Raw genomic sequence first — 25,131 nt, 5'->3', positions numbered from 1 at the left:
AAGCAGTTTACACACACTGAGGCAGGCACCATCTTGGTGACAAATGAATGATAACTTATTTTCTTGATATATGAGTACGAATTGGTGCAAATGGCATCTCACAGATTACAAGTCTAAAACGTTAATTTTCAAAATGGTTGGGACAGATAAAGGGAGTCCTGTGATAATAAGTATTCCACAGGAAAATACAAGTGATATCCCCATTTGCCAAATTATGCCATGGCCCCCTCACATTTGTGTTAAATTCAGGTCAAAGATTATGTGCCTCAAATAATTGGGGTATCAAATAGCTGTGCCTTCTTTAATTTTCTTTTTGTTGTTAAATTTTGTTGTTGGAATTTGGAACACTGTTCTCTTTGAAGGCTACAAAACATTATTCACCAAACAAACACTAAACTCTAATTTTTCGGTTTGTGACGAAAGCTGCCTTTATTAGAGTGTACGGACCACAAGATATAAAAGCCTTTTTGCGAGTCATGGAAACTTTTTATAGAAACCCCACCAATTTTTTTACCTCCTGACACACAGGATATGCTAATTCTTTGGCTTTCGCCGACCCCGTTTGTAAAACCTTCTGTAAGTAGTTCTCATCCATCTTCAGTTTTTCAATTTCACTTTTAATTGGAGCAAATTTCTCAATCACAGCATCTGCCACTGCCAGCTTGTAGCGCGCAGTGTCCAAACCAGCACTCCGGCGGACCACCTCCTCCACCGTGAGTCCTGTCACCGCAGCGTGGATGGAAACCAAGTTGGAGACGCCCTCTCGGCGGGCTGGGTCATAGGTGACCTCTGAGGTGAAGTCCGTCACTGCCTTGCGGAATTTCTGCACTATCTCCTCTGGGCTGTCTGTTATTTTGACGGTGGCCAGTTTGTCGGGGTCTGATTTGGACATTTTGGCAGAAGGGTCACGGAGGGATTTTACCTTCTTCATGGATGCTGAGTAAAAACACCAACACACGGACACCAAAACCAAAAAAACACACACAAAAACAAAAACACACATACAAAAAAACAAAAAAACAGTGTCAGCATCTAGATCTTAAAACTGCCAAGAATACCCAGTGATTTTTATCTGTTTAGATAACTATCAAATGCTTGTGAAAAAGTCAAGCAATTTACATAGGAAAGAAAGATCATCTGAAATATCTTCACCTTGAGATAAATATTGTTAATGTTTTATTGATCATCTTTTCATGCATCTTTGAATGCATATATTAAGTTTTATAAACAAATGGAATTGTATGAAGCATGCTCTTTTTGCCATACCTTTTTAAAAAGTATCGCCTTTTCCTTTCCTCTCCCTCTTCCCTTCTTTTCTTCATCCTACTGGCTAATTATCCTCAATACACTACTGACCTTGCTGACCCCAAGACAATTTTAACAATATGTGGCAATCCTTCCATTCCTTAATACATATTATGTGTATATATATACCAACACACACACACACACGGAGGGAGAAGTGACTTGTTTATTGCTCTGATAGACTCAAGAAGTTAAGCTATGTCTCATTCACCAGTATTATTAGTAATTGCCTGAATATTTTATGGCTATTACAGAAAATAACATGGTTATTATATGGCATATAAAGTTGAAATAGGTAAAATAATAATAGGCCAAAACATTAAAATATTATTTATTACTAAAAGAAGGTTGATTTTGATGCATGGGGTGCCTGAATTTATTTGTATGAACTGTTGGAATAACTTAGAAATTCAGACTCTCTTTATGTTTCTAAATTGATAGAAGTCACATGGTATACTTCTTTAAAATGCTGTCAGCATAATAAAGATGGACAGTGCTTAGGTTCAGGAATCTCTGCCACTGCCACAAGTTTACACTGCTACCAAAATGTTGATAGATATTTACAGCTTCTTTCCTCAAGATTTCAGATTAGCATAGTCTTGGGTGCTGCAGTTGAGGTTTCAGATTTGGTAGAAGGACTCATGTTCCATTTCTGTTGTGCATTTAAGAAGGCAGAAGATGAGGATTAGCAATTCCCTCTTATTTTATCTAAATTATGACTCAGCAGGTGTCATTCTCATGACTTTTGTTTTACTGTGATAGGGAAGGCAAGATACACTGGCACTGCAATCAGAAGAGCTCAGTTTAGGCCCCAGATTTGCCAGTCACAGGACTTGAACCCAAAGTCAACCTTGCCAGATCTTGGTTTTCTCATCCAGAAAAAAGGGAAAAATACCTGCTCTACCAAATGGGATATAAAAGCCTTTGTAAATCATATATTTGTAAATGAAAATTTTTGTTATTACATATCTATTATGGTTTTTAGTCCCTCCTATACTTTTCAAACTTTCAAAAATTATTTTATTCAATAATACAACCAAGTCTACTTGTTCCACATTGCAGAAGAAGATGGGGACTCTAATTATAAATCCTGCATTCTGTCCACAAGAAGCCACGTTTAGGCCCTAGAAAATTCTAAGCCTCCATCTATTATCCAATCCTCTCTTTAAATTACACCTTGATTTAACAATCACGTTACTTACTTAGAATAGACTTGGGCACGGGAAAGAATTCCCCATACTTCTTGTTAAAACCTTCTGCTAGATCCTGAACTAGTTCCATGTGCTGGACTTGATCCTCCCCAACAGGAACGTGCGTGGACCTTTAATAAAAGAGAGAGAAAAACTCAGCAAGCCTCCTGCTTATACTGAAATGATATTGCAAGCAGCTGCATTTCCTGTGCCTATTTCAGTGCTGGTGTTCAATAAATGTTCACCAACTACAGAGGGAATGAATGTTGCAACCCAAATTATTATTATCTGTGTAAGAGACAAATGCCAAAGAGATGCCTGTCTACTCTAGTTCTGTTTCTTCCATAGCAGAGGAATACGGCCATCAACACCAGAGTGATAGGATTTCGCTGGAAGAGAGGAATGAGATCTTAAATAGCATATGCTCCAAGCATAATTGTATTTTAAAACCACACCTCATTCTCTCTCCTGATTCACCACATATTATCCCAACCCTTGACCAGATGCTTTTACCTCAGAGTTTGTGCTCACACTTGAAAGACACCCCACTCCTCAAATCAAAGATGGCAGAAAGCTCTTCAGGCAAGAGTTTTTTGTCCCTTTCACATAACTATGACAACTAAGAGGGGTTTTTTTTTGGCAGGAAGGAGGCTATGTTACTTCATTTTCAAGTAAATGTGACCACTGGACAATTAATATGCTGTAGGGAACTTAAATAAGTAAATGAAGTCTTAAGTATGGTTCTCAAAAACAACATGAATTTAAAAAGCCAGTTGCAGAAGACATGTAGAGCAAACTGACATTTATGAAAAGTTTAAAAGTACAAATGAAAATACTATAGATTATTTATAGACACAATCTGTAGTAATAAGTATAAAAACATACATTGGAAGACCTCCCCTTTCCCCAAATTCATGACAGTAGCTACCTCTAGAGAGGGGGGTAAGGGAATGAGTCTAGAAAAAAAACAAAGGGGATTTCAATTTTATTTGTGATATTTTATTTTTTTAAAAATAAATATCTAAAACAAAAAAATTATCAGAATATAGGGACTCCATTTATAATTACTTTAATTTCATATATAAAGTTTGTATTTTGGATCATGATGAGGTATGTCAAAAGAAGCAAGAAATTAATCATAATACAGAAGTTTTGATGAGGAAAACCTTATTTCGAAGCATTATTAGGGGAGAGGGCAGGGATTGAAAGTCTTTAATGCCTGGCTGGGAAGTTCAGATTTGGTAAAACCATTGATAAAATGCTGTAGTTTCTTGAGCGAGGAAGTTTAATACTCCCCCTTGTGCTAGTTTGAATCTATTATGTCCCCCACAAAAGCCATGTTCTTTAATGCAGTCTTGTGGACACAGACTTATTAGCCTTTTGATTAGGGTGGGACGTTTGATTAGATTGTTTCCATGGACATGTGACTCACCCAATTGTAGGTGAGACCTTTGATTAGATCATTTCCATGGAGGTGTGGATCCCACCCATTCAGGGTGGGTCTTGATTAGTTTACTGGAGTCCTTTAAGAGAGCTCATGGAGAGAAGTTCAGAGAAACTGAGAGAGACATTTTGGAGAGAAGCTAAAATATGTAATCCAGAGTTTGCCCCCAGGCAAAGCTAAGAGCCAACACAGACCCAGATGCTTGGAGACACTTGGAGATGCAGACAGAAAGATGTTTGGAGATGCTGAGCTAAGAGATGAAGCCCAGAGTTTGCCCAGAGAAGCTAAGAGAGGACCCCCAGATGTTTAGAGAGACACGCCTTGGGAGAATAAGCAAAGATGCACAGAGGCTGAGAGAGAAAAGCTAAGAGAGACAGAAGCCCAGAGACATTTTGGAGAAAGCCATTTTGGAACCAGAACCCAGGAGCAAAGGACAAACAGACACCAGCCACATGCCTTCCCATCTGACAGAGGCGTTCCAGACGCCATCAGGCTTTCCTCAGAGAAGGTATCCTCTTGTTTGATGCCTTAGTTTGGACACTTTTATGGCCTTAGAACTGTAAATTTGTAACCTAATAAATCCCCTTTATAAAAGCCAATCCTTTTCTGGTATTTTGCATAATGGCAGTCTTAGCAAATTGGCACACCCCTGTAAAAGCAGCAGCCTTAAATCAAACTTGAATATTTAAATGATAATTATAGATTCTGAGTAGAAAAATAAAAGCTTTTCCAAATAGTCACAGAAAAGGAAAACTGCTTGAAAACTGCCATACTTTGCTATATTGAGAGGTGATCTTTCCCAACCTAGTGATTAACTGTGGTTCTTGAAAAATTGGTAGGGATCTTAATATTTTCCTTCCAGAGGCTATCTGTCCACTTAATATAGTTTTCTAGAATATGACAAAGTCAAGGTAGTTTTGACCAGCATAAAGATTAGCTACTTTAGTATTGAGCAATTATATATATATATTTTATTCATTTTATTGAGATATGTTCACATACCATGCAGTCATACAAAACAAAGCATACATTCAATTGCTCACAGTACCACCAGATAGTGGTGCATTCATCACCAAAATCAATCCCTGACACCTTCATTACCACACACAGAAAAATAACAAGAATAAAAATTAAAGTGAAAAAGAGCAGAGCAATTATATTTTAAAAAAACTTTGAAAAATGAAAAAAACCTCATAATTTTGAAACCATTTTAATTTTTGTAAGTCACTTTGAGTCCTTTCTTTTGTCCATATAGATGCGTATTTTTACATAACTGCAGGTATAACATTCATATTATTTTTATGTTAATGTGATAGACATTTTCCTTGTCTCCATGTGGTCTTCGTTAATAGAAGTTTAATAGATACATGAGTGTTGCCATACTATAGTTACAAAACCATAAGGATTTTATATTATTTTCTGGAAGATTCTTTTGAATATTCATATGGGGTAAAATTTAATTATTTGAGTGAAAAAAATTTCTTTTACAATAACTAAAGTCCTACAGAGGCAAGTCTAGTGAAAGAATGCTCAATATTTTCTGTCAACAAGGTATGACTTTCAATTAATAAAACTAATATTTTTTCATATCATAAAATAATTCTGAATATATTTCCAAAAGAAGAGCTGCAAAAATTTTTTGAATGTTAGAATAAGCAACACCTTTCAAAGCAACTCTTTCGACACTTCTTTTGCATGGAAATAATTTTAAAATCCTGCATATTAGCTGTGTTTTCTTATAGCCCCTTATATACTTTGTGCGTGTGTGTGTGTGTGTGTGTGTGTGTGTGTGTGTGTGTGTTGTGGGGGTGGAGGTGGGGTGGGTCATGTGGTACAGCACTCAATTAAGAAAACAGGCTTTGGAATCAGGCCAGCTTCAAATCCTGATTCTGTCACTCTATTTTTGTGTGACCAGGTAAATATTAGAATTTCTATCATATGTGTTTGTTTTTTTTTACTGTAAAATGGGAGTAATTAACATTTACCCTATAGTATTCTTGTGAAGATTAAATGAGACAATGCATGTGAAGTGCTGAGCTCAGTGCCTGAAAATAAATTGAGGCTTCAATAAATAGCAGCAATGTAGAGAACAGAAATTCTAAAATGACAAATTACACTTTAGAAAGCTATTCAAGACACACACCCACATACAACTAGAGGTTCACTTATTACCTGACTCTGATTACACGTTCTCTCCAGCTTGGCCAGAAACAGGGGCAAGTTGTGAGAAAAGCCCAGGGTCACCATGCATATTTACCAAGACGGATAATCAAGACCCGACTGAATATTTATTTATTTATATGCAAATTTTCACAGGAAAATAGAATCAACAGAGAACAATGTGTGTTGGTTATTTTTCTCCTTCTGTTCCCTAAAAGTTTATTATTTCTAAAAACATAGCCTTGGCCCTCTAGTTCTGTCCCATCTTTGGAGAGCTTATCAACTTTCATGTGAAAATACATGCAGGGCTTCTTCTCAGTAACTTCTGGATGTCTCTAGCCATGTCATCTCTGTGGAGGGTTAAGACTGTGTCTTTGCCTTTCTACTAGATATTGGCATTAAATATCTCACATTTAGTCCAAACTCAACAGTGAAAGGTCAATGTTCCAGTTTTTAAAAATGTTGGCATTGCAGTCCAAGATAACCTGTCTCCATTTCTTATTTTAATATCCATGAAGAGAGAGGGGAAAAAATTACCAAAAACTAGCATCTTGAGTTAAAACAATAGCAGAATTTGAGAAGACTTTTCATTAACTGTAAAGATTAACAGAACCATTGATTATGCTCATAAAGCTGTGCTACCATCACCACTGTCCATTACTGAAACTTTTCCATCATCTCAAGTAGAAACTCTGTACACTTTATCATCATTGAAATACATATTTGAATGTGGCTAAAACTGGAAATTTTAGGTTATATATAGGTTACTACAATAAAAATTAAAAAAAAAATCCATAAGACTGTACAACATGGACAGTGAACCCTAAAATAAACCATGGAGTATATCAAATAGTATGATTATAAAAATCTTCTTTCATCAATAGCAACAAAGGTACCATAATAATGCAAGGTGTTAATATTAGGGTGGCTTATGAGAACTCTGCATTTTATGCATGATTTTTCTGTAAACCTACAACTTCTCTAACAAAAAAAAAATTAAAAGATTAATAGGGCTGAATTGAAAAGAGCAATTGGCTGAGCTATGTGTACTATATGCCCCCATTGCTGGAGACCTGGTTGAGAACTAGATCTGTCCCAACTGGAGATCAGGGCAGACATCCTTCTAATGCATGGAAGTTGCTTTCAGAAGCAGCTAGAATGATACTGACCCTTTTCTCCTCATCAGACTGATTCTTTCCACAGTCATTCATGACTACAGTTCTCAGAAAATAACTGAGCAAGAAATGGGTGCAGCAGGAACTGGGCGTGGTGTATCATATCCTCACAAAAATGAGAATGTAAGCTCCAAGAGGGCATGCACTTGTGTTGTTCACCACTGTATCCTAGGACCTAGAGCATTTTGTTGTTACGTATGGGCAGCACTCAAGAAATATTTATTGAATGAATTAATGAATTAAAAAGTAAAGTGCTGGAAGGTGAGAGACTGAGCAGGATGAGACATGGTAGCAGTGCATCATGGTGACTGTCCTTAAGCATGTAACACATCTGTTCAGAGAGTGAAAGAGCCCAGCAGACAGTAGGAGAAAAATCTCTCTTAGGCAAATGAGTCTGCCCTCCTGTTGGATTTTGAACAGGGAATTCAATTGGTGTCCAAGTAGAGAGAAGGTGGAATGAAGGGCCTTTCATATATTTCACCTATTGGCAGACACTATTTGAATATAGTTCTCTTGTTCCAATATGAATTTAAAAGATATTTGATGCATAAAAATTAAGCAGACGGAGAACCTAAGATGGTGGCTAGGTGAGACAGGACAAAAAAATACCTCCGTGAAAAATACTAGATAAAAACCAGAAAGTGACCCAAAACACCAGTTTCAGCAATGCACCAGCTGGACAAGGTCTGCTAAATCCACAGGGACCGTGCACTTGGTGAAACCGGGAGTCTGCATTCTGAAATGAGTGAGTGAGTCAGCTGAAAGCCCCGTGGCTGCGCTGCAGTGTGGGGAAACTGGGGGTTGGCGTTTGGAGATGGACTAGTTCTTTTTTTAAAAAAAACAAACAAACCCAGGAGCGGCTGCAGTTACAACGGAGAGAACTGCGCAGTGAAGCATGACAGGAGCGGGCTATGCCAACCTCTCGGTGTCTGGTGTGGAGGATAGACTGCTGCTGATTCCCTCAGAGCCAGGGGACCAGAGGGGAGAGCCAAAAGGAGAAAGAAACCACGCTGCTTGCAGCCAGTTCTCTCGCAGGCTGGAGATACTCCAGGAAACCCAGTGTGACGGGGAGTGTATCCCACGGCAGCATGCACATGCCACAATATCAACCGTGGACAGTGGCCTTGGGTGCATACACAGCTAGTTGTCCCAGAGCTGGGAAGGTGGAGCTGTGAGAAAAGTGTGTGTGGGGGGTTAAGATACCCCATTCAGCCATCTTTGCATCAGGCTGGGAGCGCCCCTGCATGGGACGCCCCTTGAGGGACGACGCGCACTAATGACGTAGCACAGTCTTCCCTCAGCCGAGGTCCTGGAAGATCACAGCTGAGAATGGGGCCTGCTCAGAAAACCCAGGGAAGCTACGTCAATGCCGGCAATTTGTGGGTCAGCGGCAGAGAAAATCTGGGGCAAAACTGAAATGAAGGCTTAGACTCTTGCAACAGCCTTGAATCTCTGGGAACACCTGGGAGGTCTGAATAGTAAAGCTGGCCTGCCTCCCTAACCACCCAGACACATGCCCCACATTCAGGGTGGACAGCACCAAAAACACACTTGAACTGAGTTCACCAATTGAACCTCACCAGAATCATTTCCCCACACACCACAGAGACAAAATTGAGAAGAACTGACTTGAGGTGAATAGGTGACTCGCAGACGCCACCTGCTGGTTAGTTAGAGAAAGTGTATGCCACCAAGCTATAGTTATGAAAAATCAGACTGGTATTTTTTACAACTTGAAAGAACCCTATCAAGCAAAGCAAATGCCAAGAGGCCAAAAACAACAGAAAATCTTAAAGCATATAATAAAACCAGATATGGAGAACCCAATCCCAACACCCAAATCAAAATATCAGAAGAGACACAGTACTTGGCGCAACTCATCAAAGGACTACAATCAAAGAATGAGAGCATGGCACAGGATATAAAGGACATGAAGAAGAACATGGCACAGGATATAAAGGACATAAAGAAGACCCTAGAAGAGCATAAAGAAGAAACTGCAAGAGTAAATAAAAAAATAGAAGATCTTATGGAAATAAAAGAAACTGTTGGCCAAATTAAAAAGACTCTGGATACTCATAACACAAGATTAGAGGAAGCTGAACAATGACTCAGTGTCCTAAAGGACCACAGAACAGAAAATGAAAGAACAAAAGAAAGAATGGAGAAAAAAATTGAAAAAATCGAAATGGATCTCAGGGATATGAGAGATTAAAAAAAGTCCAAATTTAAGACTCATTGGTATCCCAGAAGGGGAAGAGAAGGGTAAAGGTCTAGAAAGAGTATTCAAAGAAATTGTTGGGGAAAACTTCCCAAACCTTCTACACGATATAAATACACAAAGCATAAATGCCCAGCGAACTCCAAATAGAATAAATCCAAATAAACCCACTCCAAGACATATTCTGATCAGACTGTCAAATACTGAAGAGAAGGAGCAAGTTCTGAAAGCAGCAAGAGAAAAGCAATTCACCACATACAAAGGAAACAACATAAGACTAAGTTGTGACTACTCAGTGGCCACCATGGAGGTGAGAAGGCAGTGGCATGACATATTTGAAATTCTGAGAGAGAAAAATTTCCAACCAACAATACTTTATCCAGCAAAACTCTCCTTCATATTTGAGGGAGAACTTAAATTTTTCACAGACAAACACATGCTGAGAGATTTTGCCAATAAAAGACCTCCCCTACTGAAGATACTAAAGGGAGCCCTACCAACAGAGAAACAAAGAAAGGAGAGAGAGATATAGAGAATTTTAACAGACATATATAGAACCTTATATTCCAAATCACCAGGACACACATTTCTCTGTAGTGATCATGGATCTTTCTCCAGAATTGACCATATGCTGGGACATGAAACAAGCCTCAATAAATTAAAAAAAAAACAAAAAACAATTGAATATATTCAAAGCACATTCTCTGACCACAATGGAATACAAATAGAAGTCAACAATTTTTGATTTGTAACTCCACTATTTACTCCCTACATGATATAAAATACACAAACTCTAATGACAAATCAGTGGTTTTGGACTCAATGTAAAATATGTAATTTTTGACAAGAACTATATAAAGGTGGGGGAATGGAGGAGTATAGGAACATAGTTTATGTGTCCTATTGAAGTTAAGTTGGTATCAAAGAAAAAAACAAGACTGTTATGGATTTAAGAGGTTAATTTTAAGCCCCACAATAAACACAAAGAAATTATCAGAGAATATGACCATAGAGACGAAAAGTAGAGTATGGGTTACAAGAAGTGGGGGAAGGGGCAATGGGGAGTTAAGAAATGAGGGTAGGGTTGCTGTTCGAGGTGAAGGGAAATTTCTAGTAATAGATGGTGGGAAGGTGATAGCATTACAACATTCTAAATGTGATTAATCCCACTAATGGAATGCTAGGGAGGGGGTGGAATGGGAAGATTTAGGCTGTATATATGCTCCCACAATTGAAAAAAAAAAAAAAAAAAAGACAGTCTAAATAGATGACAATTGAATGCCAAGGATGATCCTGGATGGGATCTGAGGATGGAGGACAGGAGACTCAAAGGGACACAGTTGAGACATAAGAAAAAAAAAAAGGGAAATATAGAATGTAAGCTTTGTATCAATGTCAGATTTCTTGAACTTCTTAGCTGCACTTAATGGCATTGCGTAAAAGAATCTTCTTGTTCATGGGAATTGTATATGTGAATTATAGTGTTTGTTCAAGGATGTGTGCAGCTTGCTCTCATATATTCAGAAGACAGAGCAATAGATGATGGATGATAGATAGGGAGGGAGGGAGGGAAAGAGAAATGGCAGTGTGACAGCATGTTAAAATTGGTGGATCGGGGTTTCAGGGGAGGGGGGTCATGGTATGCTGAGTTCTGTGTATGGGGTTTGTATTGTTTTTGCAACTGTTCCTATAACTTTGAATTTATTTCACAATAAAATTTAAAAAAAAGTAAATGTTACATCATACATTTGCATTGAATAAAATCCTATCATCAAATTCAAAAAAAAAACAAAAACAAAAACAAAATTAAGCAGACAAACAAGTAAAAGATCCAAATGTGGAGCTTATGAAAAATATTGTGGAACAAGGGAAAGGACGCTTTACCATTTAGACTCAGAAGAACAGACATTTGAAAATGAATGTTTATAAGAAACAGATTTATTTATTTTTAGAAAACTGCTGGTAACCTCAAAGGGATTCAACAACATGGTTGTTACAAGACAAAAGGAAGAAGCCATAAATGGAGAATAATATAAGTAGTGATAGAAAACAGTAAGTAGAGAAAAGTGAAGTGATGAAACAAAGAAAACCAAACATATAATAGAAGAATCAGGAGCAGTGAGGAGCAGAACTGCCCCAGAGGAAAATCATTTCAGTGACCTGGATGAGAAACTTGAAGCAGTTAAAGAAAACATAAATCAGAAAAGGAAAAATAAAAAGAAAAGTGATAAAACAATGAAGGGTCTGAGGACAATCCTCCAATCTAAGATTATAGTACTCCTAAGAAAGAAATCAGAATTGTTTGAACAGAAACAACAAGCAAAAACTGAAGAAAACTTTTACTGAATTAAAAACAAGCAAACAAAGAAGCCTGACATGCTCAACAAGTTCCAGGAGAAAACAATGAAAGAGATCCTCACCTAAACACCACTGAGAAAAAAATTTGAATAACAAAGCTAAAGGAAAAATCCTACATGCCACAGTCAGAAAATAAAAGCAAAAATTAAGAAAAATCAGATTAACAGTAAGACAATGGGACAATGTTTATAGGGTTGAGAGACAAAGCTATCAAAAACCTAGTCAAGTTGACTTTCATATATGAAATATATTAATGACAATAAAATAGTTAATAGCTATTGAATGCTTCCTATATGCCATACACTTTACTAAGCACTTTATATGTATTATTATATTTAATCCCATTTTACAGATGAGTAAGGATGAACAGAATTTTTCAGATATGCAAAGGATTGGGAAAAATCTATCTGATGACTAATTTTGACCACTTGAAAGACAAAATCAAAACTAAGAACTCAAGAACTGAAAATTGAGATACTGAAGTACAAAGACTGGCTGTAAACACTAAAAATACAGTTAAGTATAAATTCTGGTTACAACTTAATGGAAAAGTCAAACTTTCTTGAAATAGAAAAATAATTGAATCTAAAATCAATCAATTTATAACAACAGTCTTGGCTGAAAACCCTGAATGAGTTAACAAAATCAGAAGGGAGTGTGACTATAGGCTGAAGATCTAAGTATGATCAATAACTCATCTTACCAGAAATCATTTTTTTTGTTTGTTTGGAATGATTAACAACAGATGCAAAGAATGTGTTTGAAAAGTGAGAGACAGTATATACAAATTGTATATACAAACAGACAATAGCCAGATGACCTATCACAGAAGAACTCTGAACCCAAACCTCTACCAACCCAGCTTGCAAGCCAAACCACAGCTTCTGCAGTTACTGACTTGAAATGGTCAAGAATTTGTCAATGACTGCCAGCTTCCCTATTTTTTGCTCCACCATCCAATTCAGAACCAACCAAGGTAAAGTTAAATATGCTCCCTGCCTCCAGCTTCCCCATGCCATAACCACTAATCAGAGTATACCTGAAACCTTCTCTTTTTTTCACTATAAAGCTTCCCCCTTCTCTTGCCTTTGAGTCTCTGTCAAATGCAAGTCATGGTGGCATTGTGGCTAATTCCTTGCTCTGAATAAACAGTCTGTTCGTTCTCATTTGGGTGGTCTTCATTTATTTCCATAAAAGTTTAAAGATAATCACTACTAGAATTAAAATCAGAAAGTCCATTTTCAAATCACTGGAATAGTTGAAAACAAAGTAAATTCAGTCTTTGAGTCAATCAGAAAAAAAGGAAGCATGAAAAATAGAAAACACTTACTGATGTGGCAAAAGAGAAGACTAAAAATCAGGATGAAAAATTTGTGGAAAATACACATACCATGTAATGACACAAAGGAGAAGCCAACACGGTAAAAGCGACTTGGGTGTCAGGCAGACCTGTGGTTCAATCCCTGCTCTGCCACTTACCAGTTGGATGTTCTTGGGCAAGTTATTTAACCTCTTTAAATCTCAGCTGTTTTTTTTGTTGTTGTTTTCACTTAAAAAACTGGTTAATGGTAGTTGCTACTCATGGGGTTGTTTAAGGAGTGAGTAAATCCATGTATAGCCTTAGGCAAGTGCCTGGTAACAATGTAAATAATAAATATTGGCTAAAAAACTGGCTTGAGAGAAATATTGTTTGATCTTGCTCGTATGAAATAATTAAAATATGCCAATTCATAGAGTCAGAAACTAGAATACAGGCTACCAGGGGGCTCCGTAGGGGTGGGGAATGGGGAGTTAATGCTTAATTGGTGCGTATTTCTGTTCGGGGTGAAGGAAAAGTTTTGGTAATGTGTGGTGGTCATGGTGGCACAATATTATGAAAGTAATTAACACCACTGAATTATATATCTGAAAGTGGGTAAAATGGGAAATTTTAGGTTGTATATATGTTACCAGAGTAAAAATAAAAATAAAAAACTGGCTTCAATGAAATACACCAATGCTAATATGAGTTAATTAATGCTAACAGTAAATAGTAATTATTTTTCCCTATTGAACATAAGAAAGAACATTTAAACTATATTAGAACATTGAAATGAATAGTGAGACACAGATGACTCTCCCATGTCTGGACCCTAGAATGAATAAAAAGGCAATCATGTTTCCTGGATAGTTTGGAATTCAAACATCTACAGCAGGGAGCTGGATCCAGTGAATATGCAGCTTCCTTATCTTCCTGGAATGTTCTTCCTTTAGCTCTTGGCACAGCTGTCTCTTTCATTTCTGGTCTAAGCTTAAATGACACCTCCTCAACCACTCTATCCAAGGTTGGGTCCCCCTCTTCTACTTTTTCTCAGCACACTCTCTACTTTCTTTATAGTATTAATCCCAATCTAATTATTTTATTTCATTTATTTGTTATTTGATTGTATATACTTTTACCTCCTGCTAGGAAACAAGCTCTGGGAGAGCTTGTCTATCTTGTTTTCCAATGTATTTCAAATACTTAGTAAAATTGCCTGGGTAGGTATAAGTAGCTCAATAAGTATTTACTGAATACATAATTGATCTTAAGAAGAAGTCACTATTATTTATATAATGTCACACCAAGAGATAATTGTAATAAAATCAGTTGGTGATCAGCACAGTGGATAAGAGTATGGAGTCAGAAGTTAGGCTGCCTGAGTTTCAATCACAGCTTCACCACCTTCTAGGCAAGTTTCTTACCCTTTCTCAGTCGCTGTTTGCTCTGCAAAATGGAGATCATAATGATGCTTAATTCATAGGCTTGTTTCAAGAATTAAATGAGATAACCAAGAAGAGTACTTGATAGTAAGAGCTCAATAAATACTGTCTATTGATATAATATATAATCATCAGATATCTGAAATGATGAAGGAAATAATGGTAAAAGAAAGATATTATGAGGGACCTTAGTGGGGGGTACATCATGACTTTTTTCAAAACAGGATTATTTTACTTCTTGATAGTTGACATATCAACAGACATAAATACCAACATATAATCCCAGAGAGAGTCACAGATCTGAGCAGCAATTCTGATATGGGTAGAAAAGATAATTGAAACTGATAGTTCACATATTTGATTAGGTAATCCCGAACTATAAATGGTATGTTACAGGAATTCTGAGAACACTTTTAATTTAAGGACAACAGGGTCAGAACAATGAATGGAAAGACAAAATGCAGTGACCATGACAACGGATCAGGAAGTGATTTCTCTTTTTCTAAGGTTGGAATATGAACTTGGGAAATTCTACAAATAAGACTGCTAAGGTCATGTCCATGGCTCTCTTCCACCTAGTCTGGAGCAGAAAGTGTGTGGCTCAATGAGTGGTCAAAACAAAAATGTTCCGTTTTGTGTTTCCCCCAGTGCCCCTAACCCTGCCTGGTGCTCCTCCCTGGGGCGTTAGTGTACCCGCTTCACCTTTGAACATTTCTCTTCTTGGCTGGACTTTGCTATTCTCGTCTTGTAATTATAGTGATGCTGACACACAGAGGTCACCTTGACTCCCCCGAACCAAATTAGCCAACAGGGCTGGTTAAAAAGCAATTACAGTAGCCCATAGGAAATTACAAAGGACTGCAAGTAACACAGAAAAAACAATTACCATAATCAATATGCTTTAAGCACATCAAAATGAATATTTCCACATGTCAAAATGGTTCCAGATTCACAAAGCAACCAAACTAAACAGAAAACACATTTAGTTTTCATAATGACTCCACATGCATCTTTGCCTTAGGTCAGGCTCTTGCCTCTTTTCTTACAATTCTATGGGGGTTTTGCTTTTTAAAAAAGGATTAAAACAATTTTAATTTTTTTCACCTGGTCCTATTTCTCAACTTGACTTTTTCATCTGATTTTAGTTTGTTTGTTTCCAATCTTTCCTCCCTCTGCTCCTGCTTCTCCTTTCACCTCCTATAATTTATCTTGGCCCTTACTTCTCATCCATTGAGTTTACACTTTACATTAATTCAGCCTGTCTTTGATTATTTTCAACCTCTCTCCTCATGGCTTCCTTTCACTTCAAATAATTTAGTGCCACCCTTTTAAAATTTATATCCTACATAATGATATCCATATTAATATTTCTTTTCTTCTTCTCCATTGTCTTCCTTTTCTTTTTCTTTACTTACCCTGACTGTGCTTTCTTTAGACACATATAAAACAAAGTCTTTCATAATTTTGATTGTTATAACTTCTGTCACATAATAATGCATCTGATCTTCTTTGGTGACTAAACCAGTTTTCATTTACTCTGGATCCACCCCACCCCTCTGCCAGAATTTGTGTCCAGATGAATAATCGTTGTCTACAAATATCTGCTTTGAGATTTGTTCTCTTATTTTTTTCCTACTTCTTCAGCTGTGTTTTTGAGTTTTCAGTCCTGCTGCCTTTACCAGCATGGCTAGGAAGGAGTTTAGTGCCAGTTTTACTTTCATAAGGGATTAATTCACCATCACTGGTTGCTTGTGGTATGTGCCGCAGTGAACAGAAGCCTTCGTCACAGTTTTAGGGACTGGATTATCACGATAGTCCCCGATGGCCGTAGGAGGCTATGCGTGCGTTCTGATCGGGAGGCTTTAGCTCTAGAAGGCCAAATGGGGTCAGAAGAGGCCAACGCAGGGAGAACAGGGAACAGATGGGAGAAGGTCAAAGCCCAGGCTAGCAGTACAGAGAATGTGGGTCGACACCCTCTGGTGGTATATTTTTGAGATCTTTAAGAGGCAGCAGTAGTTGGCTGGCTGGATTATGGGTTCAGGAAAAGTGAAAACATTCTAAATCATGTGAAAAACCTTGCTCTTGACATGCAGGTCCAATACAGTGGCTACTAGCCACATGCAGCTATTCAAATTTAAATTAACTAAAAATTAAGTAAAACTTGAAATGCAGTCCCTCCATTGCACTAACCACAGTTCAAGTGCTCAATAGCCACATGTCATGGCTAGTGGCTACTGTATGGGAAAGCGCAGATATAGAACATTTCCATAATTGCAAGTCCTATTGGAGAGAAATGCTTTTAGAATTCAGACTACATAAGAAATCAACATTTTAAACTCTTGGAGTTTATTACTGGGGGACTATATGTGGCATAGTGGTTAAGATCACAGACTCTACACCAAACTTCCTGGACTCAAATTGTGGCTCCAAACTTTGCCGGCTACGTGATCTTGGACGAGTTACTAACTGCTCTGTGCCTCAGTTTCCTCATCTGTAAAATGGGGATGATGATAATAATGCAAATTTTATAAGGTGGTTGTGAGAAATAAATGGGTTCATATATGTAAAGCATTTACAACAGTTTTCAGCACATAGTAAGCACTATTTAAGTGCTATCTTTTAATATTGTTAGTTTCACGTTGAAACATAGCTCTGTAATTTAGTACCTATTACCAGGGAGCAGATATAAATTGATTCACATGTCTGATCCCTTCTCTATACCTGCACCCAGAGAACCCAGTCTTTTTCAGATAGGTTAAAACATTCTCTTGTCATCATGAGTGTGTAGGAGGCTTCTTACTTGTACAGCAGAATGTCGGCTGCCTGCAGTACCGGGTATGTGAGCAGGCCCACAGTTCCGTCATGCTTCTGCTTGGCAGTCTTTGCCTGTGGGGAGTGGGGTGAAAAGAGAGGAGGGGAAGAAATCTCATGTGAACCTAATCATTCTGCTAGATTAACAAAATTTTCAAGCAAGCAAAGGGTGATCTGAAGCCATCTGTAATATTCTATCTCCGTTTTTTTAGAACTCTAAACATCCTCCGTCTGGCTAGTCTTCATTCTCCAGGCTAAGGCAGGAATAAGGGGAACACACTTCACCTTGCCCCTTTAAAGGATTCTGTACTGCCACTATTTCTCATTCATTTTATTAGAGTAAGGGCACAGGGGGTTTCCAGGTTCCAAATCAAATATGTTCCAGATTTCACTGAATTTCACATACCTGTGCTACTGACAAAACTGGAATATTCCCTTTAAATTGCATTAAAAAAATAAAAAAAAAAAATTACAGTATTTTAAATCTGAAACTAAAATAAGAGAAATTTTAATTTAAGCAATTGAAATTATCTGTCTTGAACTTTAGGTGATTAAGAATACTGAAGCAGTGAAGGTAAAGTGATTCCATACAGGTTATACAGATTGAAATATTTCCTAAATGGAGAAGTTGATGGAAACGCCAGAAGCGACATTAGCAATACTTAATAACCGGTGAGCAAGGGGTGCTGACTATAAACTACCAGTGTGTACCTGGTGAGTATGAGCCACAGTGATACTACCTCCATTGCTGCAGTTAAACATTGTTCACGTGTAATTCGGTTCTCTGAGTAGAGCTACTTATTAGAAGGGAATATTGTGTGTGGTCCACTGGTAATTGCTTCTGAGGCCTCGGTTATCATCTCTTGTAAAATAATAAATGGTATGTAGATAAAACTTATTCATTAGTTAATATGAATCACTTCCCTGAAGTCTGACTATTTCTGAATTTTCAAACAATAAACAGGGCCAACCTTTGCCCACCAACATGCAGACATACCCTTGAGTCTGGGCCTGAAAAAGCAACAGCTTCTCTATTCATCTTAAATTCAATGTTCCATAATTCAGTGATGAATGTAACTTTTCTGGTTATACCTCACATCGTTTCTGGTTTACAGCAACTAATGGTATGGGCCATTCAGAGGACATTTGAAAGTTTCAACATACAATTCCTTCAGTATATTCCCTTAACACAATGCCCATAATGAGGGCTCTTTTACCATCATTACAGCATAAAGATAACAGTAAAATTTTAATTTGGAAATGAGCAAATGGGAAAAGACCCACAATTGGGAAAAAAAAATTGCTACCACATTATATTTACAGTTTTTTATATTAGACTATTGGACCTTGAAATTATAAGGGAAAGGGGAATGTAGAGAACACTAATATTTATTGAGTGCCTATTATGTGTCCCAGACGTTTTCCATATGCCATTCTCTCATTAATCCTCCAAATAACCCTGCTCTCAAACAACCCTGACCCCACCATTCTACCCCATTGTTCCATTCCTCATTGCCCCAATCAAAACCAAACTAGATGCACTTAGCAAATCCTTCCACAGCTCTGCAATCTCCCTTCAGAACACATTTTACACTTTCTTATTGACTGTGTGATCATATCTTCCCAAATCTACAACAAGCCTTACGAAAGCAGGGGCTGTGTCTGTACCTAGTACTCCCAGAAGGCATCACTTAACATTTGTTAATGAGGGAATGACCTTAGAAGGAAGTAACAAGTAACATGCTTCCCACAATAACAAGTCATGGACTAGTGGGAAGTCTTCTCAGATTATCAGCGCATTTTCTAGTAAAGTGTTACCAAGAGGTCCTCAGACACTATTTTAAACTGGGAACAGTTCTTATTCGGTAAGTATTCAGTTCCTATGAGAAAGGATTTCAGCATTAAACTTAAGAGTATTATGGTAAATGGGAAGTCTTGCCTAAAACCAAAATAAGGTAGAAAACATGAAATTTTGTTTTTAATTCTCGGCAAGTGATGATTCTGCAGCATTACTGATATGTTTCATTGAGGCACTGCCACTTTAGTGATCAGTCTATTTATCTCAGCATCTGTCAAGGACTCTGAAGACCAGCTTTTGAGGAATCCAATGGCCCTGAAAATATGCTCAAAGGAAGCGTGAAACTGAAATTAGCATTGACGTAGTGGGGGGGCGGGGGCTACCTACCCTTAGGTTATCCAATTGCAAAAGTAAATGGAAATAAAGTACTACAAATTATCCAATTTATCTTTCACAGTTGAACTCACTAGCAAAAGTAAAGGCTTAATTTTTCTGTGGGTTTTAACTGTTGATTGGACTCAACTTGTTTAAATGTTCAGTAAAATATGTTGTCTCTTCTTTCCACAATGCAAGTACTCTTGTCTTACTGCCAGTTAGTGCCAGAGGAGATAGGAGGCAACTTCAGGGTCTGGTGATGCAGAAATTGAGCATTGTTTATTAATTATAATATGGAAGTTACAAAGTCAGTACCAAGGTTATCCAAAAGAAACTCTGATTCAACCATACACAGATAAATGCAAACAATAGGATTTTTAAATTAGAAGGAATCTTGGAGAACCCTTTTACTTTACATCCAATACCCTGAAGTAGGGAGGCTAAAGGTGCTGTTCCAGGTCACGAGTAGCATACCTGGGAAGACAATAAACTCAGGATTCCCAGAGTCTAACCCAAAAATAAACAGGGCAAAATAGCTGTAATGGGGAACTTGAACTCATCTCTGTTAATTAACCAGCACTCGCATTTACCTTCCACTGGTGTAAATGTTGTAATCGGGGCAGTCTGACCATGCAGGTAAGGATCCAACTTAATTGCGTGTGTTCAGACACCTAAAGAAATAGGAAAGAAGAGTAACAAAGGTGGTCAATGTTTTCATGCATATAAGACCAAATTAAAACAGACAACAAGTATTATTCCAAATGGTTGAAAATGTCCAAAATTAAGGCAATTTAAAGAAGGAAAGAGAGAGAGCATAGTTTTGATTCGTGACACATAGACTCTCAGGGAGACGAAGAAATCTTAAATGTTAACTAATCCAATTAATACTCTAGAGTTTAAATCCTCTTCACAACATCCCTAGCAAGTGGCTGACTAGACTCTGTTTTAACATCTTCAATGAGACAGTTTCTCTTTGTCCAGAGGCAGCCATTCCATCTTTTAAAAGCCAAGGTTATTAAGAAAACATACATACATACACACACACACATAATTTCTTTTTGTTGGCTCCAACCCCCACTCCAAATAACTTCTAAACAGATGAAAGTAGCTATCACACCTTGCATGTAAATGCTAGAGAATGGTGCTAGGCTGAATCCTTTAGAGCTAGAGTGACTTGAAATCTGAAAATTACTTCTATCATCTCATCATCCCAAAGGATGTCTTCATCCTTCCTAGCTTCTCTGCTAACCTGGCAAAAATGACCAACTTAGGAAGACAACTTTTTCTTCTTCTTCTTCTTCTCCTCTTCTTCTGTCTTTTTTTTTTAAAGAGGTCTAGTCAACAAGAAAATATAAACTTTTCCCAATTTGTTATTGTTTTTGTTTTAACCAAATTTAATTAAATAACCAAACCTGGTAACAATTGGGATGACTCTTGAGTTCAGGCCAAACTCTAACTGATAACCTAGGATTTAAGGCTTAGGCATCCCATTTCCAGACCCTGGGAATTCTGATTCCTTCAGTGATTGTGGCTTTTGTATGCCCATATGATTTCCTTAAAAAGCAGACTGTTGCCAACTCTGAAAAGTGGCCCCAAATGTGTTCTTTGTGGGTTTTGTAAAAACAACATAAAGGAATAAAGCTGAGTGAGCCCAGGCTTATTTACTAGCAAAGAATCTCCATCTGGTATAAGATAGTTTCTCATTTTCCCCTTCAAGTCACAGAGAAGGAAGAGTTGTTTTTCATGTGTTTGACAAGGGATCTCTTTTTAAAAGTTTTGCAAGTCACTGGGTTGAAACTATCATCTTTCTTCCAAGAGGCATTTGGGTTTCATTGAGGGCAGTAGCTCTGACAGCACTGTGCATGCAAATTGCTAACTGCTGCTGTAAACAAACGGCTATCAGACAAAAACAGTAATCCTGGATGTAAGTAAGTGGATTATAGTTGCTTCCAGTCATCAAGCAAAACACATTCCCATTAGAACTAATAAAACAAGAACTGTTTTTTTGGCATGAAATTTTCTTCTTCTTCTTTACTGAGTTGGGGGAAAGGAATGAAAACACAGAAAATAACTGGAACTTTTAAAGAGACAAGATGACTTCTCTTCCACCCAAGCTCAAATGTTTAGCTTTGGTGATATGCAAAAAGCTACCACCATCTCTTTATGAAAAGAAGAATTTTCCTTGGAGTAGCTTTTTATTTGGGCATGTGGAATGAAACTCATTTAATATTCTGTAAAGATCTTTCTGGTGTTTCCAAAATAGGGGGTGTAAAATTAATTTAAATTATCCTCATACAGAAAAAAGTAGGTAGAAGTTTAAAGGCAATTGATTTTCACAATTCGTCATTAAAAATTATATAAGAAGGGTAGTATACTCTAAGATTTGGTTCTCTTAATTCCTTCATAGTCATGACAACTGCTTGGAAAGTTTCGGATTTCTATCTAGGGAAAAGTGAAAATGGTATCAAAATACAATATTTTCTGACAAACATTATGACCTGTTTTAGTTACAGAAAAACGAAGGCATGGAATAATGAAGTCATCTGTTGACCATCAACAAACAAGTCAGCAGTGATGAGTGGAAAAGAACCGAAGATTTCTGGCCCCCTAATTGTAGCAAGTAAAGATGTGTGCATTTTTCAATTATAGCAGTTTCTTCTGTTTTATTCTCTGCTGTAAAACAGAGTGTGGTGTCTTAGAGCTGTGCACCCCAGAAAAAAAACACGTTCTTAAACTTAATCCATTTCTGTGGATGTGAACCCATTGCAAATAGGACCTTTTGATGAGGTTACTTCAGTTAGGGTGTGGCCCAATGGCTCAGGATGGGTCTTAATCCTATTACTGAAGACATTACAGAGGAGGCCACAGAAAGAGAGAAAGCCAGAGGGAGCAGCCAGAAGCTCAAAGCCAATGGAACCCAAAAGAGAGTGGAGAAGCCAGGAGAGGCCACCATGTATGTTGCCATGTGACAGAAAAGCCAAGGACCAAGGATCATCAGCAGCCAGTCCCAGAATGGTGCAGTCTTCTGGGAGAATGAATCACCTTGATGACCTCTTGATTTTGGACTTCACTGAGGCTCAAAACCATGAGTAAACAAATTCCCATTGTTTAAGCCAACCCATTGCATGGTATCTGCTTCAGGAAACTTAAACAAAGAGCCTGGTGTATTGTAGGTGTCCAATAAGTATTTCTTAAAAGTATGAATAACATCAAGGGTTGCAGAAAGAATGAAAAGGATCCAAAAGAATCTATTAGATTTATCAACTGATCTGTTGGTATAACAAGCAGTCTCGGGGAATGTTTGGGTCAGAAGCTAAATTACAGCAGGTTGAATAGTGACTAGGAAGTAGGATCTGAAGACAGATATACAGGAAGCACAGCAGAGGGGTTAAGAGCTCTATTTTTTTAAATGCAATTTTATTGAGATACATTCACACAGCATAGAAACCATCTGAAGTATACAATCAGTTGTTCAAAGCATCATCACATAGTTGTGTATACAGCCCCTTGATCAAATTTAGAACATTTTCATTACTCCAGAAAAGAAATAAAAAAGAAAACCCTAATCCTTCCATACTCCTTATCACCCCTTATTATTGACCCATAGTATTGGTGTGGCACATTTGTTACTGTTGATGAAACAACATATTACTGTTAACTATAGTTTGCAATAGATAAATTTTTCCCATATACCCCTCTGTTATGAACTCCTTGTAATAGTGATGTATACCTGCTCTAGTTCAAAGAACTTTTTTATATTTGTACAGTTAATCACAGACATTGTCCACCACAAGATTCACTGTATTATACATTCTCATGTTTTAACCTCCAACTTTCCTTCTGGTCACATACATGACTCTAAACTTCCCCGTTATACTGCAGTCACACACCACTTAGTATTATTAATTGTTCTCAGAATAATGTGCTGCTGTCACCTCTGTCCATTTCCAAATGTTTTATGTTCACCCTAGTTAAACATTCTGCACATATTAAGCAACTGCTCCCCATTCTTTAGCCCCATTCTATATCCTGGTAACTTATATTCTATATTTTATGTCTATTAGTTTACGTATTATAATTAGTTCATATCAGTGAGATCATACAATATTTGTCCTTTTGTGTCTGACTTATTTCACTTAACATAATGTCTTCAAGGTTCATCCATATTTTTGCATGCTTTAGGACTTCATTCCTTCTTACTGCTGAATAATATTCCATTATACATATATACTACATTTTGTTTATCCTTTCATCTGTTGATGGACATCTGTATTACCCATTTCCATCTTTTGGCAATTGTGAATAATGCTGCTATGAACATCAGTGTGCAAATGTCTGTTCACATTCCTGCTTTCTGATCTTCCAGTTATATCCTGAGTAGTGGGATTGCTGGGTCCTAAGGCAACTCTATAAGTAGCTTCTCGAGGAACAGCCAAACCGTCCTCCACAGTGGCTGTACCATTTTACATCCCACCAGCAGTGAATAAGTGTTCCAATTTCTCCTAATCCTCTCCAACACTTGTAGTTGCCTGTTTGTTTAATAGCGGCCATTCTAGTAGGTGTGAGATAATATCTCATTGTGGTTTTGATTTGCATTTCCCTAATAGTGAAGCTAAGCATCTTTTCATGTACCTCTTAGCCATCTGTATTACCCCTGGAGAAAGGTCTATTCATGTCCTTTGCCCATTTTATAAATTGGCTTGTTTTGTCTTTTTATTGTTGAGTTGTAGGATTTCTTTATATATACTGGATATCAAACCCTTATCAGATATGTGGTTTCCAAAAGAGTCGGTTGCCTTTTCACCCTTTTGACAAAGTTCTTTGAAGTGCTGAAGTACTCAATTTTGAAGCATGCCCATTGATCTATTTTTTCTTTTGTTGCTTGTGCTTTGGGTCTAAAGTCTAAGAAATGCCACCTATCACTAGATCTTAAAGATGTTTCCCTACATTTTCTTCTGGGAGTTTTGTGGTTCCGGTTCTTATACATTGGTCTGTGATCCATTTTGAGTTAATTTTTGAATAGGCTGTGAGATAGAGGTCCTCTTTCATTCTTTTGGTTATGGATATCCAGTTCTCCCAACATCATCATTTACTGAAGAGACTGCTGTCCCAGTTGAGTGGACTTGGGGGCCTTATCAAAAATCAATTGATCATAGATATTAGGGTCTACTTTTGAGCTCTCAATTCAATTCCATTGATCAATATGTCTACCTTTATGTCAGTACCATGCTGTTTTGACTCTGTGGCTTTATAATATCCTTAAAGTCAGGAAGTGTGATATCTCCCACTTCATTCTTCTTTTTCAAGATGTTTCTGGCTATTCAAGTCTCCTTACCCCTCCAATAAAACTGATAATTAGTTTCTCCATTTCTGCAAAGTAGTCTGTTGGAATTTTGGTTAGTATTGCATTGAATCTGTAGATCAATTTGGGTAGAACTGACATCTTAATGACATTTAGCCTTCCAATCCATGAACACAGAATGTCTTTCCATTTATTCAGGTCTTCTTTGATTTATTTTAGCAATGTTTTGTAGTTTTCTGTGTACAAGTCC

The 25,131-nt window shown here is 37.4% G+C and overlaps 1 protein-coding gene across 1 annotated transcript in view; it reads right to left on the bottom strand.

Annotated features, from left to right (window-relative positions):
* Nucleotides 1–402: 402 nt before the first annotated feature.
* Nucleotides 403–25,131, bottom strand: part of WARS2 (tryptophanyl tRNA synthetase 2, mitochondrial) — a 120,848-nt gene continuing 96,119 nt past the window's right edge. The window contains exons 3-6 of the mRNA XM_037826255.1: nt 20,170–20,250; nt 17,396–17,481; nt 2,508–2,626; nt 403–936 (exon numbers count right to left, since the gene is read on the bottom strand). Of these exons, the coding sequence (XP_037682183.1) occupies nt 488–936; nt 2,508–2,626; nt 17,396–17,481; nt 20,170–20,250 (735 nt within the window). The 3' untranslated portion in view covers nt 403–487. The remainder of the gene's footprint in view (nt 937–2,507; nt 2,627–17,395; nt 17,482–20,169; nt 20,251–25,131) is intronic.

This window comes from Choloepus didactylus, chromosome 2 (genome assembly GCF_015220235.1).
Source record: "Choloepus didactylus isolate mChoDid1 chromosome 2, mChoDid1.pri, whole genome shotgun sequence".
Classification (NCBI taxonomy): Eukaryota; Metazoa; Chordata; class Mammalia; order Pilosa; family Megalonychidae; genus Choloepus; species Choloepus didactylus.
The sequence above is the reverse complement of the archived record's forward strand: the minus strand, read 5'-3'. Positions and strand labels throughout refer to the sequence as shown.